The 18,629-nt window shown below is 52.1% G+C and overlaps 2 protein-coding genes across 2 annotated transcripts; both read right to left on the reverse strand.

The window, feature by feature from the left end:
* Nucleotides 1–1,459: 1,459 nt before the first annotated feature.
* On the reverse strand, nt 1,460–10,537 carry NFATC4 (nuclear factor of activated T cells 4). The gene is made up of 10 exons (XM_081047999.1): nt 10,415–10,537; nt 8,220–9,315; nt 6,619–6,781; nt 5,831–6,030; nt 5,339–5,511; nt 4,735–4,875; nt 3,770–3,825; nt 3,373–3,499; nt 2,600–3,181; nt 1,460–1,873 (listed from the first exon to the last, which is right to left on the reverse strand). The coding sequence occupies exons 1-10, from the start codon at nt 10,512–10,514 to the stop codon at nt 1,806–1,808; spliced, it is 2,706 nt and encodes a 901-aa protein (XP_080904125.1). The 5' UTR covers nt 10,515–10,537; the 3' UTR covers nt 1,460–1,805.
* A 5,430-nt stretch (nt 10,538–15,967) lies between these two features.
* LOC308497612 (large ribosomal subunit protein uL23-like) lies at nt 15,968–16,453 on the reverse strand (the record flags this gene model as incomplete). Its single annotated transcript, XM_081048482.1, has 1 exon — nt 15,968–16,453. The coding sequence occupies exon 1, from the start codon at nt 16,436–16,438 to the stop codon at nt 15,968–15,970; it is 471 nt and encodes a 156-aa protein (XP_080904608.1). The 5' UTR covers nt 16,439–16,453.
* Between the last annotated feature and the right edge of the window lie 2,176 nt (nt 16,454–18,629).

Genomic DNA, 18,629 nt, shown 5'->3' on the forward strand with positions numbered 1-18,629 from the left:
CATGAGGCTGAGGTCCTCCAGGACCCATTGGCTGGCACTTAGTAGCTGCTTGATAAATGTCTGGCAGCGAATGAATGGCAGTACCCTGGCAGAAAATGAAATTGTCTGCCTTAGGAGTCAGTGAGTCCCCATCACTACACCTTTTCATTCATGAAACTGACCCACCAGAGATCTTGGGGGTTGGTGGGGTGGGGAGTTGAATGCTAGATCTGATATGTATCCCAGGGTCCCTCCAGATATGGAGATTACAGGATAATGACTCTGGCCCCTGCTGGAGGGTATCTTTGAAAAGCAGCCAAGGCCCATTGAGCTGATCACTTGATGTCAGTTTGGTTCACAGCAGTTTGTGTTCAGGAAGATAAAGAAAATTCATTGTTACCAGGGGTCATCCTGGTTTTCTTGTCCTCCATTCCAGAGTTAGATTCTGTCACACCCATCCCTGAACACATGGGTACTTGCCACACCTGTCTGGAGCCACTGGACATAGAGAGGCCCCACCAGCCTTTAGCTGAGGACAGTTTCCTAAGTACCAACTCCCTGAGTATATTTTGGGTATGGCCCCCACCCCGCAGCCAGGCCTAGCAACTCAGGATAGTGGTACTTAGTGCCTGCTATGTGCCAGGCTCCAAGTAAGCAGGGCTGACAAGGTTTGACTTTCCCCAACCCACTAGGGACTTGGCCCCACAGGCCATCAAGATGAGACAAACCAGTTTTCAGCACAGGCCTATCAGTGGTTATATGTGGTCATACCTGTGGGATAGGCCAGGGGCTCATAAAATGCCCTGAGCCCCAGGTCAGGTGGCACTCAGAGCTGCTGGAGAGGCTGGCTGCTTGGCTTCCTGCAGTCTACCTCTGAAGCACAGATCTTTCCAGAATGTTTTCACAGTCCGCAAGGGTGGGAGAATCCAGATTGTGGATGGACCCATGCCAGCCCTCCCTCACCCGCAGCCCTAGTCCAGGGAAATAAGCTTTAGGGGCCTGGGCAGCATGCGTCAGGGTGGGCTGGGGGCAGCAGCTCAGGAATACAGCATCTAACCTGTGACTGACTGGCTGTGTGACCTTGGGCAAGCCCTTTCCTTCCCTGAGTCTCGGATTCCTCCTTCGTAAATGAGGGAGGACTAGACTGGTGTTTCCTGACCTTGGTTATGAATCAGAATCAGCTGGGTGGTGGCAAGAGAAAGGAACTTGAAAATACCCAGATTCCTGGGCACCATCCCAAAGGCCCTACTGGACTCTGAATCCTCAGAGGACAGAGGCCTATTGGAGCTCTGGCCCTGCCCTCTCCCCATTCAGGGAGCCTCTGGAGCCCCTTCCAACCCTCCCCAGCTCCCTGCACTGAACAGTTATCTGGGGTGCAATGATCCCAGCCACATCCCATCTCTTTCCAACCTCTAAGCCTCCTCCGGCCAGGGCTGGAGTGAGCTGCCCCATCTCTCTCTCCAAAGAGTTCTAGAGCATGAAGCACTCATCAGTGAGCAGTTTATTACCCATCCACCTGTCCCCAGGCTCCCAGCACGGCGGCCTGTACACAATCTAGACACAGCCTTCGCTCCAGTCATTCCACACAGCCAGCCTCACTCTCCTCCCATCTCAGTCCTCCACACTCTGCCCCTCCCTCCATGGCAGCACCAGGCCCAGGGGGCCACACCTCAGCTAGGGGAGGGGAGGGAGGGGAGGGAAGAGAAGGCAAAAGCTGAGGGGCAAAACGAGGTTGGCCCCAAGCTTCTGGAACCACCACCCCAGGATGAAGGGGAAGTGGGCAGGGCTGGGGGCGGGGCAAGAGCTGGGATTGCCAGGCGCTGGGTTCAGGCAGGAGGCTCTTCTCCAGGAGGTGCAGGAAAGCCACTCAGGTCTCGGCCAATGATCTCACTCACTGTAAAGGAGGGACAGTTGAGAGATGGGGCTAAGGGTAACTCCCCTCCTTTAACAGAGACCCCCATCCATTCCAGGCAGGCCTCCGTCTAAGATGTCTCTAGGCTCCTCCTCCACTTGGCCTCAGTTTCCCCAAGGAATCTTGACACCTGCTCCAAATCAAATCTTGCTCAGCTCCATCCATGTGGACTCCCAGGCTGCCATCCCAGCCCTCTCATGCTGGCTCAGCAGCCTACAATGTCAGGGCAATCGCTGTCAGCAGGGCCAGAGGTGGGTGTAGCCAGTGGGAGGAAGGAGAGGCAAAATATGAAGTTTCCTCATCACCAATCCTAACCCTAGTCACCATGTCTAGGGGAAGGTTACTCAAAGGAAAATGTGCTGGACTGGGACCTCAGTAAGCTGCTGCTCCTCTCTGAAATCCAGTGCCTAAATCTGCAAACTGGGGGGCTAGATTGAATGATCTTGAAAGCACTTCTAGCCTGAGATTTTGTGATCTGGGGCAGAGGCAAGAGAAGGGTTGGGGCAGAGACTCCATGCACTCTTCAGAATTAAGTTAACCAAGTTCAGATGGCCACATGCATCAAGAACTTGCCTCCTGAGACCCTCCAATTGGCCCCAAGGGATCAAGGGTGCCCAATCTCTGGGAAGCCAAGCTCCAACCCTCAGCAAACATACAGAGCAATCTCTTGCACACACTCACACTTGCAGTCCCCAGTCCCACACCCACCTTCCTCCAGCGTGATACCCTGGATAGGGACACTGTCTCGGAAGCCGCTGCCGTAGCCACCCCTGGATTTCTCCTGCTCCGGAGCCCCCTCCCCGGGGCCATAGCTTGGCCCTACCTCATTGTACCCCTCAGCAGGTGGGGGATGAACACCACTCTGGGGAGAGAAGGGGCCTTCCAGCGGTGGGGAGGAAGGCAGAGGAGGCCGAAAGGGGGCTGGAGGAGGGAATGGCAGCCCCAGGGGAAAAGGGGAGCCCCGTCCCCCATAGGGGTCACTAGGGAAGGGCCGGGGAAGGAAAGATACTGGAGGTGGACGGGCACAACCTGTGGTACCCCCAGTCTCAGGGAACATCCGAAGGCCAGGTCTGTAGGAAGGTGGGGGCCCCGTCTGAGGGTACAGAGGGGGGGTGCCATAGCTGAAGCCTTCTGACAGGTAAGGAGTTTCATAAGCAGGGTCTTCGTGGGGATAGGAGGGGTAAGGGGGCCTGGGTGGTGAGAAGTCCATATCAGTGCCAAAGGGGGGAGCCGATGCTGAAGGGAAGCCCCGGAGAGATGAGTCCGGTAGGGGCTCCTCCTTGAAGATCACTGGATGATGGGAAGCAGGAGAACACACTGATGAGAAGGTTGGCAGGCTCCCCACTGCACACCCTCCATCCACCTTCCCATCCCCAGGTTTCCTCCATCCCCTGACCCCTCACTATGGGGGCATGGCACCCCTCTGCCCTGCTGAAGCTCCCATATCCCCACACCCCACCATGGGCTGTCCTACAGCGCACCAGGCAGAAACTTGAAACTCTGGGTAGGGCTGCGCTTCCTGCGCCCGTTGGAGACATAAAAGTAGACCTGGACAGGCCGGGACACCCGCTTGTTGCTGTACTCAGGGACAGTCAGGGTCAGTGTCACCTGGGGAGGAGCAGAGGATGAGGCAAGGAGCCCTCAGGGACCTAGGCTCAGCCTAGCCCTTCCAAGTAACCAAACTCCACCTCCTAGTGTTTTCCATGTGCAAGTTCACTTCCTGGAGGTGAACCTGCCTCCAGAGTGGCCAGATTGCCTCCTCCGGAAAAGAACAGGTCGATTCTGGGGTCCATTTCCCTGGGCAAGGGACATAGCTGGGAATTCCCTGACTTCTCCCCTGCTCCGCCCCCAGGGTAGGCACCCCAGTGACACTGGTACCTCATTGCTCTGCAACCGGTTCACGGTGGCCTCCTCCTCCCATTGCAGCTTTCCATCTGTACAGGAGGAACAAACAGCTCCAGCCCAGCTCCAGGGCCCCTGCTCCCGGACCAGTTTCCTGCCATTTCCCCTCCTGCTAGAGCCAAGGCCAGACTCAGAAGCCCCCTAGAAGGCTTTGCTCACAAAGGAGCCCACTGAGTGTTTACTCAATCAAATGGAAGAGGTAGGGTTTAAAACTGTCTGTAGGATGTAGAGGAGCAAACTGAGACCAAGAGAAATGGCAGGGCCAGCCTAGAAACCAGAGGGAGTGGGTGACAGAAGCAACTCTTGAACCCTCCCACCAACTCTAAACACCCTCTTCCATAAGAGCGCTAGGAGGAAGTTCGAGGGTAGGAAAGGGTCCCAGTTTGAAGGAAGGCAATGAGACCTCGTCTCATGACCCAGCACCTCTAAATCTGCTTTAATGTGGTCCCAGAGTGCTATATTTGAGTACAGGGGCTAGGGCTCTTAGCCGTCAGGGTTAGGAGAAGGCAAAGGCCTCAGGCTGGTGGGTGTACACCTGGGTCCCTCAGTCTCCCCTTCGGCATCTCTGCAGCTCCTTCTTGGGGTACCTCATAGACTCTCGTAATCAGAGCTGTACTGCCAGGCCTACACTCAGGAGGGGCTCCGTGTGGGGCTGTGAGGGTACAAGCCAACTCTTCCCGTCTCCTCATGGACCCTATCCACAACAGGGGTCAATGATCTCAAAGCCAACTCTTCTTTAATAAATAGAACGCATATTTCTTACATTTGTTCACCATCTGGAATGTTGTAGACTGCTGTCGTGCCCATGAACAGACAGAACAAGAAGTACAATCTATCTGCCCCATTTTACAGAGAAGGAAACCGAGGCTCAACTAGCTAGTTTAGTGACAGGGCCAGAGATCTTTCACCTGACTGCCCTCCCCTTCCCAGTGGGTACTCACCAGGGCCTCTCTCTATGAACACCACCTTGGAGTCTGGCAGGAAGTTGGAGCCAGTCAGCACTAGCTCTTCCCCTCCTCTCACGGAGCAGGCACTGGGGCTGTAGGCTTCCACCTGAGGCAGCTCCTGGGCTGAGCGCTGGGCTGCAGAGCAGTGCAGGCTGGGCTGGGTATGGAGAGGACAGCCTCTGCCCCCACTTCCTTGGAATAACTACCACAGGGCCTTGGAAGAGCCCTCCTCACCAGCAGACACACAAGTAAACCAATAGAGTCCCTGGGGTGGCACCGACCATGTAAAGAGACACCCGGGCAGAGAGAAAAGTGAACAGAGCAGTCCAGAGTGTTACCCACATAAGTGCACAGGGTCACCCAGAACACAGGGAGGACAGGGCCACTCTGGCCCAGACCAGAAACAGAGTCTGCAGCAGGGACAAATTAGAACATTTCCCCCAACCCTCCAGGATAGAAATAAGGGCTAAATCCTTTGTAGGGCTACCCAGGACAGACGAAGCACAGGATGTTATGCAGAGGTGGTGGGTGAACAGACAGACACACAGACAAGAGTGTTGCAAGAGACAGAGAGATGGCATAGGGCCTCTTTGCTCACAGCACTCGATGGGCACCGACGCTGTCTGCACAGAGACGACCTTCCCGCTGCCCTGGGGTACGTGTACCCGGAATACCAGCCGCACACGTGTGTTCTTACGCCCGATGTCTGTCTCACCCTTCCGCAGCTCAATGTCTGAATTCCGAAGCTTCAGGATTCCAGCACAGTCAATGCTGAAGGCAAAGAATAGAAGGCAAGCCCTCCAAGCTGAAACCAGAAGGGTAATGACCCCCTCCCCCCAAGAGAAAAGCCCCCACCCTCTATCCAAAGCTCTGAAGACCTTCTCTGGGAGCCTATTTTAACCCAGAGATGACCTCTCCGGGGTGCTCCAAACCCTAAAAGTCCTCTTCTAGATGGTGAGAAGGCCTGAAACTGCTCCTATGGATGTTGTCTAGCTCTTCTGAGAAGAGGAAGAGTAGGCCTGGCTTAGGCCCAATGGAAAAGACCCATTCTAAAACCTGAAGACCAAGGGGAAGTGAAGTGGGGACATACTTGGCTGCCATATTGTTCTCAGGAAGCAGGGTCATCTCCAGCACCTTGGTACCACTGACTACAGCTTCATAGCTGGCCGTGGCCACCATCTTGCCAGTGATACGATGCACCTGATAGAAGGCATGAGGCCGCAGGTTCCTTTCATCTGCAGTGCCGATGAACATCTGCAGGGTCAGTGGCTTCTCACTGTAGCCAAGGAGCTGGCAGAGGGAGACAGGCCACCCAACTGAAATCCCCACTGTCTCATTCTTCATCCACCCCTGGGTTTTCAGTCCACCAGAGGGTGAGGATGGAGAAAGACAAAGGATATCCTGGAAGGGATTCCCAGGGGGAATTGGGCACCAGTTGTGGAGAAAACGTGGTCTGGAGTTCGGAGTGTTATTCTTGGAATAAGGCCCAAACTGGGCTGGGCAAAGGGGAAAATCTTCCAAGAGAGACTGGCTCAACTCAAGGGAGACAACCTAACTCCCAGTGAACTTTGGCCTCAGCCTAAGCCCTCCCCCACATCTGGCAGGCCACCATTTTCCAGAGTAGACATGAGGCTGGTGTCCCCTGGGATGAGTGGAGCGGGGGTGGAGGGACAGAAGAGTAGAAAGTATATCCGGGTCCTTGAAGGGCATCCTTCCTCCTCCAACTCCAGCCCCTCCCCCTGGCTGCCTGCAGGGTCACTGATGAGAGGGAGTGTGGGAAAGGGCAGTGCCACAGGCGGGTCTGCACAGCTGGAGCCCATCTGCAGGGATGGGGACTTGAGAAAAGAAAGGTTACCAAGTCTGGTCTCTGCCCCTTACCTTGACTACGGGGTGACCACCAGGGGCAGCTTTGACAGCACCTCGGCTGCCCTCTGTCTCATAGTGGGCCCGGTGGTGAGCTCTAGGCTGCACCTCAATCCTCAGCTCCAGCTGCTCATATTGGCTTGGCAGAGGCCAGTCCAGCGGGGGTAGGGCAGAGGTCCTGGGCAGGAGAAAGAACACTGGTCATCAGCAGCCTCAGACGCTGGTCAGGGCAGCGCTGGGTCCCAGCTCCCTGGAATATGATGGAGGAGGGGGTGACAGTGTAAGAGAAATTATTGTAGAAATAAAACAGTCCAAAGGCCCAGAAGCAAGGGGATAGGGGACAGGATCCTCAGAGTCCCTCAATATGAGGGTGTGGAAGATGATACCAGATCTGAGACTCCCTCCTTTCCAGTTCTGAGCACAGGGTCTGAGGTGGCAAGGATTTACCTGGATACAGAGGAACCCCAAGCCCATTCTAATCCTCAGACCTGGATGGGAAGAGTCCAGTAAAGAAGCACCATTTCAGACCAGAAAAGACCCCAGAGATTAACCCCTTGGTTTTTCAAATAAAGAAACTGAGACCCAGGTGATGGAATACAGCGGGCCAACAAGCCAGTGACTGACAGAAGCCAGGACTGAGCACATCCTGTTCTCAGGCCAGCACCCAGTCCACTAGTTGGGGCTGGACAGGTCCTTTCAGGAGCTGCAGGTTACAGATGGGCAACTTTCTCATATTGAGCTCCCAGATACCCTAAGCCAGGGGATCTCAACTGGTAATTGCCCCCAGTAATATTCAGCAATGTCTGAATATTTGTTGTCACAACTAGGGGAGGAGGTGCTACTAGCACCTAATAGGGGCCAGGAATGCTGCTAAACCATTCTACAACGCCCAACACAGCCTCCACAAAAAAGAATTGTCCTGCTCAAAATGTCAGTAGTGGTGAGGGTGAGAAACCCTGACTTACAAGGAACCCAGGGGAACATGTATTAAGGTTTCTTTCTCCAGGAAACTTTTCTGCATGGAGCCAGCTCAATCTGGCATCTAAAGGCTATGGAAATGAGCAGGGTTCTTTGAGGGTAAAAGGGATAGAAGAATGCAAGAACTGCTTGTTTTAATATGAATTTTGACTTGCAAATATATGCTATTTTAATTCAAATTAGCAGCTATAACTTTAAAGCACAAGTCAAGCCCTAGAAGTTAAGTTACAGAAGGGGGACTTCCTGCTATCCAGGGTCGCGCTGAAATCCAGCTCATGGTGCAGTACCAGTCAGTGCCAGCCCAAAGCTGGAGGCCAGGGGACACCCTGGAGGAACACCCCCTTTCCCTAAGCGGTGCTGCTGGGGGCCTTTTTCTAATTAGTCCATAGAGAATGCTTATCTTTTTGCAAAGGGTCATCAGTTTGTAGAACTTAGTGTTGTTTGTTTGTTTGTTTGTTTGTTTGTTTGTTTAATTCTCCCTAAAACTAGGTAAATGGCAGCGTCCAAGTTAGTTGCAGATTCTCCTTTGAAATGCCAAGGGCACAGAACTAGGACCTTTGTTCAAACCCATCCCTTGACCCTCCTGTTCATGCAGTGTGGTGGCTGGAGACAGCAGTAGTACCCTGCACAACCCTCACCTGAAGATGGGGCTGTGTCCCCCAATCCGAGCCTTGGACCAAGCCAGAGGGGAAGGCACCGCCAGGTAGTCCATGCCAGCCACCTCCTTCCGAGGACCCCCTGGAGGAGCTGCAGCCTCCTCTGCTCCCGCAGGCAGCTTCCCATTGCATGAGGCAGGCTCCTCAGACCGAGGCAGGGCCAATGCCTGCTCGCTGGAAGTCCGCCTGGTTTTCTGAGGGATGCTCTCCGCTGGTGGGGCTCCCACATAGTCAAAGGGGCCTGGGGAGCCAGGGTCCCGGGCCAGAGGCAATGGGGGGGGTGGAGGTGGCTCAGGCCCCTCCTCCCCCAGGCTTCCCCGTCGGGACAGAGCTGGAGAGGCTGAAGACGGGGTTCCGGAGCTGGAATAGCGCCGTTTGCCACATGGAGAGGCAGGCCGTGGGGAGGCAGCGGTGGGCCCTGGAGCACTGAGGAGTAGCCAGCTATCTTCCGGCCCTCTGCCTCCTGGGCTCGGACCATACAGGCTCCAGGGATCATCGGGGGTCCATGGTCTAGGGGAGGCCCGGGGCGAGGGCAGCGGGGAGCCCAGGCCAAAGCGGGAGGCTGCTTCATTTAGCTCCGACTCCACCTCGTCGCAGGCAGCATAGAGGGCTGCCTCATCAGAGGTATCCGAGAAGAAGCTCCACGAGGACAGGCTGCTGCTGCCAGGGCTCGGGCTGAAGAAGGGGCCCCCGCCCTGGCCCCCTGCCTCTCGGTAGCCTCCAAAGCCTTCTGGTGGGGGGTAATCCCTGGGGGAGCCGTCTCCCCAGGCATCAGGGTTGTCCTCCAGTGTGGGGGGCGGGTCGGGCGTGGGAGAGATGGAAGTGATGCGAATTCTTGGGCACTCAAGGACACGGCCTCCCCCAGCCCCCCCGGAGCCCCCTCCGGGCCCCCCCAGCCTCACTGACCGCGCGGGCTGGCTCTCCCAAGTGCCAGGTGAGGGGGCTGGGCGGGGTGGTGGCGAGTGCATGCCAGGCCGAGGGGGTGGTGGCCGGGGAATGCCAATAGGGGCAGCGCCATAGGGAGGGGGCTCTCCCAGGGCCAGACGGCAGCATGGCGGGGCATCCTCTGAGTCCAGTTCTGTCAAAATGGGAAGGGAGGGAGACAGGAAGAGGGACGCCACGGGAGTGGGGAGAGAGAGAAGCAGGTAAGAGGTCTAGGTTCCTTGAGTGGTCAGCCCCCCAAGTCCTGGGTGCTACCCCCTCCACAGCAAAGAAGGGTCTCTGGGTGCCTTTCAGAGCCACGAAGACAAGCAAAGTTGGACTTCGGGAGGTGGGGGTGATAGATTCAGGTGTGCCAGGCTTTTTCCCACTCGGAGAACCTCACACTCTCCGACCCCGTCCCTGGGACCTCGGGTATCAGACCCGGTGGGTCTCACGGTGAGGCAGGCAGGTCGAGAGGGGCTGGAGCCCGGCCTGGAGGCGTGTTTAGAGACGCTGGGCTGGGCTGGGGGCGACTCACACATGAACCCAATTAGCAGCGGTTCCCAAACCCCCAAACGGCCCTGGCAGGAGCCCCAGTTGCCATCGCAACAGTGGCCAGGGGAGGGGGGGCGCCAGGGCAGTGGTGACGAGAGGAGGTGGCTCCTCCCTCTCTCCCCCCAATCTGGGGGCGGGGGTGCAGCGGAGGGGGTGCTGCGTGCCGGCCCGGCCCGGAGAGGGGGAGGGGGGCGCGGGCCGCACGGATTTCGTGCGAGAGGCGGCCGCCGCCCCCGGCTCAGTCCCCGCCATCTGCCTCTCATTGCGGCCAGACGGGGGAGGGGGAGGGGCGCCCTGACGGGGCCCCAGAGCGCCCCCGGCCCCCGGCGTCGGGTCTGCGGGCCCAGGGCTCCGTCCGCAAGGGGCAAGCTCTAGAGCCCCACTTCCCCTTCCCCCGGCGGCGCCGGGGGCTCTCGGGACTGCTGTTCCCGCCCGCCCCCCATCCCAGTGACAGTCGGCCCAGCCGAGAGGCGGCGCAGAGCCAACGGCACCCCCACCCCCACCTCAGTCACGACCTAAAAAGGAGAAAGTGGTGCCCTGCCCCCGGCAGACCTCCGCAGACCCCTGAGCCCCGCGACTCCCCTCAACCTCTGACCCCACATTCCCCTCCCCGCAAGTTCGCTGCCCTAAAGTCGCCGGTCTCAGGATCCCCAGGCCCTTCCCTCACTGACCCCAGGACCCCTTCCCAGCCCCGCACTAACCTTCCCCCGGCCCCCCCGCGTTCAGCGGGGGGGCCTCCTTTTCCTCCCCGAACACCAGCTTAAATTCCAGCTCCTCATCCTCGCAGCTTGCTGCCCCCATGGATCCGGCCAGAGCCCCCAGGTCCAGGTCTGGGTGGGAGGGGTGAGCTCAGGAGGCTGCCGTCGCTTCACCCGTGGCTCCCTCCCTCCCCTTCTCTGAGACGCCCCCTCCTCCGCCGCTGCCACCTCCCTCCGGACGCCCCCTAGTTATTATAGAAACTTTTCCAAACTTTTTTTCCCCCAAACTTCTTCAAAGCGCTCCCCCAGCCTTCCCTGATTGGCTGCCCGGGATGCTCCAGCCCCTCCTTCAGGGATGAGATGGGAAAACCACGCGCCCCTCGTCCTCCCCCACCCAGCCTCCCTCCCTTGGTCCGCTCTCCAGTCCCTCCCCCTCAAAAAAAAAGAACAAAACTGAATTGGAAAACGGTCCCTCAAGCGTGGTACGACCATAATGATGCCTATTGGCCCGCAGTTGTGACAATCATTTCCCTCAGGGAGCACAACCATCACCACTCCCCAACTTAGTCTAAGTTCTGGGGCTCCGGGTCCGAGCGCCTTAAAGGGGCCACATCCTGCGCCCACAGTGTAGAGGGTCCACGGAAGACCGTTTCTTAAGTTCTGGAGTTCTGCAGCCAGCAACTGGTTAGGAAAAACCACCTCTTCCCTTTTCCTCCAAGCCTGAGGCCAAGCAGGCTCTAGGGTGCAGAGTGGCTCCAGGCTGCTCTAAAAAGGGAAAGGCCATTCCTTCGAAGTCCCTTGCCCGAGACCGCCGTGCCTGGGTCTTCTGGAAGCCTTTGCTCTGCCAAATCAGCCTCTTCACCTGCCCTCTCTCCTGTCCATCCTAAAGGTGAAGAACATTTAGCAGTCCTGGGGAACTGTTCATAGGTCCACGGCCCCTGATGGGCGATGATCCAGGCCGGGCTTTACCGCTGCCCTTGTCACAGCTACCCAGAGGGACCATTAATTAGCCTCCTCGGGAAGTCGGCTCCTTCCTCCCAAGAACTGTAGTCTGGATTGAATCTCAGACCCTATGCTATCCCGGTCCGGCTCTCCTAAAAATCCTGGCCAGGTTTACTAAGGGCCCGAGTCCCGGGACCTGGTGGGCTCCTGGGTGGGACACCTGTCACCTGGGCGGGAGGAGGAAGGAAGACTCGGACTGGAGTTTCTAGGAAGGGCAGGCATGGAGAGGCCCAATTGTTTGAGTGGGAGTTATATCCGAGATTCGTGACTCCGACGGCGACCGGGTTTGGGTGTTACCATTTCCCCCCACTCAGATCATATAGTTCAAACCTCTCTAACAGGCCGCCATGATCTTTAATCTAAATCCTTCCAGCCTCAGGGCCGCGACCCCGTTGGCGCCCCAGCCCCGCACCTGAAGGGTTAAGCGACGGCCCTCGGGTCAGACGTTTACAAACACTCGGGAGCCGGGCGGGGACCGCGCCCGTTACTCTAATGAGAAACAGGCTCCGCTGGGCAGGAGAAAGGGGAGGGCTGGCCCGGGAGGCCGGAGCTCCGCAGCCGCTGAGGCGGCTCCCCTCCCTTCCCTCCCGTCCTCCCTCTGGCCCGCCCTGGGGACCCCCCAGCCCCCGGGGACCCCAGTGACGTGCGGAGCTGCCCCGGCTCCGAGCCCTGGGCCGCGACGCTGGAGGGGCGGGGAGAAGAGGCCAGGCCGGCGGGAAGAGAAGAATGTTCCGAGGCCGAGCCGGGAGGCGGTCTGGTTCGGTATTTCCCCCCTTTGGTTGGTCTCCTCAGGTTACATTTCCCTTCCAGCTTCATCTCGGAAATGAAGGAGAGACAAACGGGGAGGGAGAGCGAGGAACACCCTGAGACAGCGACCAGCATCCACCTTAAGGAGGGAAGGCAGAGGGAGGTGGGAAGCGGAGGCGAGAAGGGCAGGGTAGAGACCCGGCCCGGGACCCAGCCCCTGCTGCTCCCCGCGCCCCCCTCCGCAGCACAAGCAGACACGCACATTCTTTTCAAATGTCATATTTCCTTTGATCCTGGGCAGCGTTTCTCCATGTGTCTGGCTTAGCTCCTGCCCAGCCAACCGCCTCCCCTCTCACCCGCTTTGTATATTTTCCTGGAGAACCTCCCCCTCCTCTTAGCATCTGGAAGGCCCTGAGGGCTGGCGTCTGCACACATTCCCCTGGCCACTCTGGCCTCGCCTCTCAGTGACTCAATTTCCCCTCCGCGGGAGTTAGGGAAGGGTGGGGAGCAGAGGGAAGAGTTGTGGAGGGCAAAAGTGGTGTGAACTAGCCTTGGCATCTCAAGGTGCCAAGCTTCTCTCGAGGGAGTGGAGGGGGGATCCCCTTGACTCTGAAAACACTCCCGTCTGTCTGGGCTGCTGCAGAGGGATGGAATTTATGACTTGTGTCTTGTCCTGCCTGGAGAAGAGCGAGTATTTGTAGGTTTAGATTGCCCTACGCTTCTGCCCCCTGGCGATCACAAAGACCCGGCGGCCCTCTCTCCCCCGGCAGCTGAGGTTTCTCGCTGGTCTCTCTCTTGTGCAGGCCCCGCTGCCCCCTAGCGCGCACACCTGAGCACAGCTGTTTTCTCACCTGGTGTTTGTGGAGTGCTTTGCCTTCTGCTTTGCCCTTTCACAAGTTAATTCCCTTTTGAGGTGGACACTTTTTTTCTTTCCACACCAGATATACTCGTATTGTCCTTGTAAACGATTCAAGCCACACAAAAATATATAGTAAAAAGTTATAGTCCACCTTCTGTATACATCTACTAATATGTAGGTATACACACCTGCTCTCTTTATGCACAGAAGACCATGCTACCAGGCATGGTCAGCTACCAGACCAGGCAAGCATTTTTCTTGCCTTGCTTTTTTTTTTCTTAGTTAACAAATGGCTTTGAGATCTTCCTGGGTTCTTGTCCAGTGCTAATTCTACTACACCACATTTTATATAGGAATCTGTCTTACGCTGCTCCCTCAAAAAGCAGAGCCTCCGGCAAGAACGAGATGTAGGTAGTTTATTGTGGAAAGAAATCCGGAGGGATAGAAGTGAAACCTATCCCTTGGACTGGGAAGAGTGAAACTGGGAAAGAGGGAAAGACCATCCAAAGCTGGGATATTGAGCTGGTCATCACTCTGAGCAACTGAAACATTGTCTCACCGGGGACCTTCTGTGACGCCATATACAATGTGATTGAAGAGACAGACAGGGGAATGTTTATCCAGGCGCTCCCACCCCCGATGGTCAAAAGTTGCCCTTGAGTATTCCCTTACTCTTCTAGGTTTACACAAGTGTCAGAAAATAGTAGGTGTCCCACAAGGCTAGCAAAAGGCAAAAGATAGGCGTTGTAGCTGGCAGTTGCAAGCAGTTGGTTGCCATCCTGGAGTAAAATGATGGATAGAGAGTATGTGAGGCACATAAGATGTGTCCTAAACAAGATCATTTATTCAGTCAAACAAAACATATGTATTGAGGAACCTCTAGACATTAGGTACCTATGTTTATAAACCAAGTCCCCCAAAATTGCCAGTTATTATCAGGCTGGAAATATATTCCATACTTGACATCTCCCTCTTCCTTGTCTCCATCACTGTAGAGAACTATTAGTGTTATTCAGGCAGTATCTACCTGTCTAGCCTTCCTTTCCATTTCCTTCATTGCCATATGAGTTTAGGCCTTGATTTGTTTTCTGATATAGACTCTCAATAACAGTACCTGATGTCAATGGCATAGCTTACATATTTGACAACTGAAGCATATCATTTTATAGCCCTTCTCCTCTATAACAAAACAAGTTTTTTCAGTATTAATCATGATATGGAACATAATAATGGCCAGGAAAGAAATACAGAGAGTAAAAACAATTTTACTGACATCATATGCTCATATATGTCACATATGTGTGTGTATATATATGTTAAAGTACAAGTAAAACAACAATAATAATTAATCATATTAATATACTTTTATTTTAAATAAAAAGGAAAACATATATTTACATATTTGTGTGTCATAGGAATGAATTATACTCTTATATAACTATAACCTTATAACAGCTTCTGTTCCAGGTCTTAATTTTTGCAAATTTGTCAATGACTGTCAAAATTGATCTTCACACATAGACAGTATACCCAGATTTATTGATCTATCTCACTCATGGTAATCAAAGAAAACTTTTTAGTAATTTTAATTTTTTATTGAGATATAATCCACATATCATAAAATTCACTTTTTTAAAATGTACAACTCAGTGGGTTTTAGTATATTTACAAAGTTGTACAACCATAACCATATCTAATTCCAGGACATTTTCATCACACAAAAAGAGATCCCATAATATTAGTAGTCACTCCCCATTCTCCCCATCTCCCAACACCTGAAAACGACCAATCCATTTTCTGTCTCTATAGATTTGCCAATCATGGACATTTCATATAAATGGAATCACACAACATGTCACCTTTTGTGTTTGGCTTCCTTCATTCAACGCAGTGTTTTCAAGGTTCATTCATGTTGTAGTATGTATCAGTACTTCATTCCTTTTTATGGCTAACTATTTTAATCTTGAAAATTTTCTTCACAGAAAGCAACAGATATATAAATAGGAAAAAATCTTAAATCTAAGAATAAGGTTGTCAAGATTCATAAAAATTCCATTTCACAATAAATTCCAAAAATTGTTATGTCTTCATTTCTCCAGAATTGAAACTAATAGCTTTCAAGTGTTTCCTTCGTTGAGAAATTTTAAACACAAATAAACACTTCAAGTTTTTACATAATGTATTAGTTTCTATTACTGCATAAAAAATCACTCCCAAAACTTTGTGTCTTCAAACCACAATTATAATTTTTTATTTCTCATGGTTTCTATAAATAAGAAATTCAGACAGAGTGCAGTGAGGAAGGCTCCTATCTGCTCCACAATGTCTGGTGGGGGACTTGAAGCCTGGGAGCTAGAATCGGCATGGTTGAGATGTTAGCTAAAGCAACAGGCTGTCCCACACACTTGTGACTGCTCCATGTGGCTTGGGCTTCCTTACAGTTAAATGACTAGAAGCATCCATTAGAATTAGGCTTGGCTGTATATGACCTAACATCCTGAAATATCTGGTTGAAGTGAAATAGAAGTTTATTTCTCTCTCATGTAAAGGCTCTGCAGGTAGGCACTCAAGGCCTTGTCTAGCAGCTCCACAATCATCAGGCTCCCAAGCTTCTTCCATCTGGCTGCACCACCATCCTTAGTGTTCTACTTCGTAGAAAATGGCTATTCAAGATCCAGCCCTCACATCCATATTTAAACCAATATCAAAAACAAACCAACAACAAAAAAAAGAGCAGCGTATATGTACTCTCTCCCTCCCCACACCATTCATATTTACTTCCAAGTGGCCAGAATTTAGTCACATGGCCATATATAACTGTAAGGGAGGCTGGGAAATGTGTTTATTGCAAGTGGATATATGTCTAGCTAAAAATTTCAGGTTTTACTTTATTTATTTTTTTTACAGTGAAAAACGTTTGTATTTAGAATTAGCCAGCTGGACTCAGTTTAGATGATCCCAATTTTGTTGGCAACATCCAAAGCATCGTAGTGAGGAGCCAGCCGAACATATGCCTTCTTCTCTCCATCAGGCCTGATCAGGGTGTTGACCTTGGCCACATCAATGTCATAGAGCTTCTTCACAGCCTGTTTGATCTGGTGCTTGTTGGTCTTGACGTCCACAATGAACACAAGTGTATTGTTGTCTTCTATCTTCTTCATGGCCGACTCGGTAGTTAGGGGGAGTTTGATGATAGCATAGTGGTCAAGCTTGTTTCTCCTGGGAGCACTCTTCCGAGGATATTTAGGCTGCCTTTGGAGCCGCAGTGTCTTGGGCCTTCGGAAGGTGGGTGACGTCCGGATCTCCTTTTTTTTGTGGCTGTGGACGCCTTTTAGGACTGCTTTCTTTGCCTTCAAAGCCTTCGCTTTGGCTTCGGCTTTGGGAGGGGCAGGGGCTTCCTTCTTCGCTTTCGGCGCCATCTTCGTGAAAAGGGTTTCCAGGTTTTATTTTTAAGGAAAAAGGTCATTGGGTCAATTAGTGGTCTCTGCCAACTAGAGAAATGATATTTGGGGATTATCTGTAAATCCAATTACTCATATTGTCTTTTTCCTCTAATATAGAATACTCTTGACTTACCACATAATTATTCTCACTATGTATTACAGAGTACAAATCAAGTTCTTTCCATGGTTAAGAAGAAACAGCTTTATGAAATTCATGGTTATCCTATTTTAAGAATGCTGTCCATAATGGTCTACAGCAACTATTCAGAGTCCTCACTGTAACCAGGGACACTTTTCTCTCAGGTGTCAGCAACAATGATGCTTCTGAATCATCAGGCAAGGGGGAAAACCATAGAGACATTTAAAATGTCAGATACTGAGCATTTTTGTGAGCTTAGCGTTTGCGATATACATTGTAGACCATTATTGCAATTAATGTGGGCCAATCTAAAATTATTAGGTTCTGTTTTTTTGGATAAATTCATGATCCAATTAAATTCATGATCACATGCATTCAATTTTATAATCACATAGAATTTTCTAGAATTTACCTTAGAAAATTCCTGCAGCTCCTTCTAGGTATCATTACTTTGACAAGTTATTACTTCTCACCCTCTGGTTCATCATGGTCAGAAGATGAGCATAAGGAGATGAGGTAGAGGGGATGGGGCATAGCAAAGCAGAAGCTCTCACTCTCCCCTCCTCAAGAAGGACACAGTGAAATGTTTCAAAGGGGACAATGGAATTAGAGTTTCCTAAGACGTCCAGTTCTACTCTTATGTTCATATTTGGAATGTCAAGACCCTGATCTTTCTCAAGATCATTATTCTTACTTTCGCTGCAGAATCCTGGTAAGGTTGTAAGCTTATCTGCAGTTCAACAACATATAAGATCAGTTTCAACATTGAGTTTATATCTTACATCTACTGAGAGAAAGATGATTCAACAGTGCTGTGTTGTTGTTTTTTCTGGGCTTTGATGTGGATATTCTTTGTTCTCCCATCTTTAGCTTTCCAATGCCATTAGAAGCAAAAATCCAACCCTAAAATTCCATTCCTCATCACTTTGAACTTGTTCTATAGGGTTGGCTACCTGGTCCCTCAGAACCCAGTCTAGCTTGTGTTGTTAAGATGTGGAAGGAATCTCATTTCTTTTTGCTTGATCTTTACTCCATATCCAGTTCCACATGCCCCATGTATTCTCTGAGGTTTTGTTGCATGCAATCGTTCCTATAAATTAGTGAAATAGCTTATTGAACAATTATTTCATTCACCATCAGGGAGATACCATATTGAGATTAAGTGCTCTTTATACTTTGGCCTGGTCAATAATAAATTGTATTGTTTATCCAACACCAGAATGCATGGTTCTGAGAAACAAGATGTGGTAGACAGAATAATGGTCCCCAATTATTAGGTAAGACTCTACAAAGAACTTTCAGCAATCTTATGGTACTGAGGAAACAAAAATTGGAGTTAAAGATCTGTCAAGAAGAAGGGCCCTGATAAATACCCCAGGATTTCAGTCAGGGCCCCTGAAGAGCTATACCCTAGAACTATAGCTGTATCAGTCAGGATTCAATCAGGAGACAGATGTAACACAGGAACTTGAACAAAGAAAGTTTAATATAAAGAAGTATTAATTATAATAGAGTATTGAATTACTCAGAGATTGGCTAGTAAGAAGAAAAGAGAACACTAAAGAGCTAATACCCCTAGGGCTGAAATAGAATATCCAAGAAAGACCACCCACCCTACCCCAAACTCCTTCCCAGGGCTGAGATCCGGACCTACGTTAAGAGGACCTAACTGTGCCTCACTGGTTGGTGGAGGAGTTGCTGAGAGGTTGCACCTCAGAACTCACTGCAAAGATGCCCAAGGAGGTACCAGGGGAAGTCATTCATGGGGAAATGGCTAATCATTTACAATTTGCTAAGAAGCCATCCAAGAACATGACAGGCAAAGCTGCTGGCTGCTGGGCATTGCTGACTGCTGTGCACTACAGAAGCTGTACATGCCACTGGAGCCTGGCCAAAGGAACATCAGAACCAGGGAGAGACCTTTTCCTCCTCCAGTGTTCCTCCAGCACCCCCTACTGACAATGCTTAACATTGTGCCAGCTGGCAGAAGACATATTTACAGAATCCAGCTCTGGTATTGTAAAGCAG

The sequence above is a fragment of the Rhinolophus hipposideros genome (genome assembly GCF_964194185.1).
Source record: "Rhinolophus hipposideros genome assembly, chromosome: 5".
Classification (NCBI taxonomy): domain Eukaryota; kingdom Metazoa; phylum Chordata; class Mammalia; order Chiroptera; family Rhinolophidae; genus Rhinolophus; species Rhinolophus hipposideros.

Excerpts from the sequence above, each read along its gene's own strand:
- NFATC4 (XM_081047999.1), bottom strand. The coding sequence starts at position 10,514 with ATGGGGGCAGCAAGCTGCGAGGATGAGGAGCTGGAATTTAAGCTGGTG. Across the intron at positions 5,512-5,830 it reads GAGAACAATATGGCAGCCAA|CATTGACTGTGCTGGAATCC; the intron begins GTATGTCCCCAC and ends CTTTGCCTTCAG. Across the intron at positions 3,500-3,769 it reads ACCGGTTGCAGAGCAATGAG|GTGACACTGACCCTGACTGT; the intron begins GTACCAGTGTCA and ends GCTCCTCCCCAG.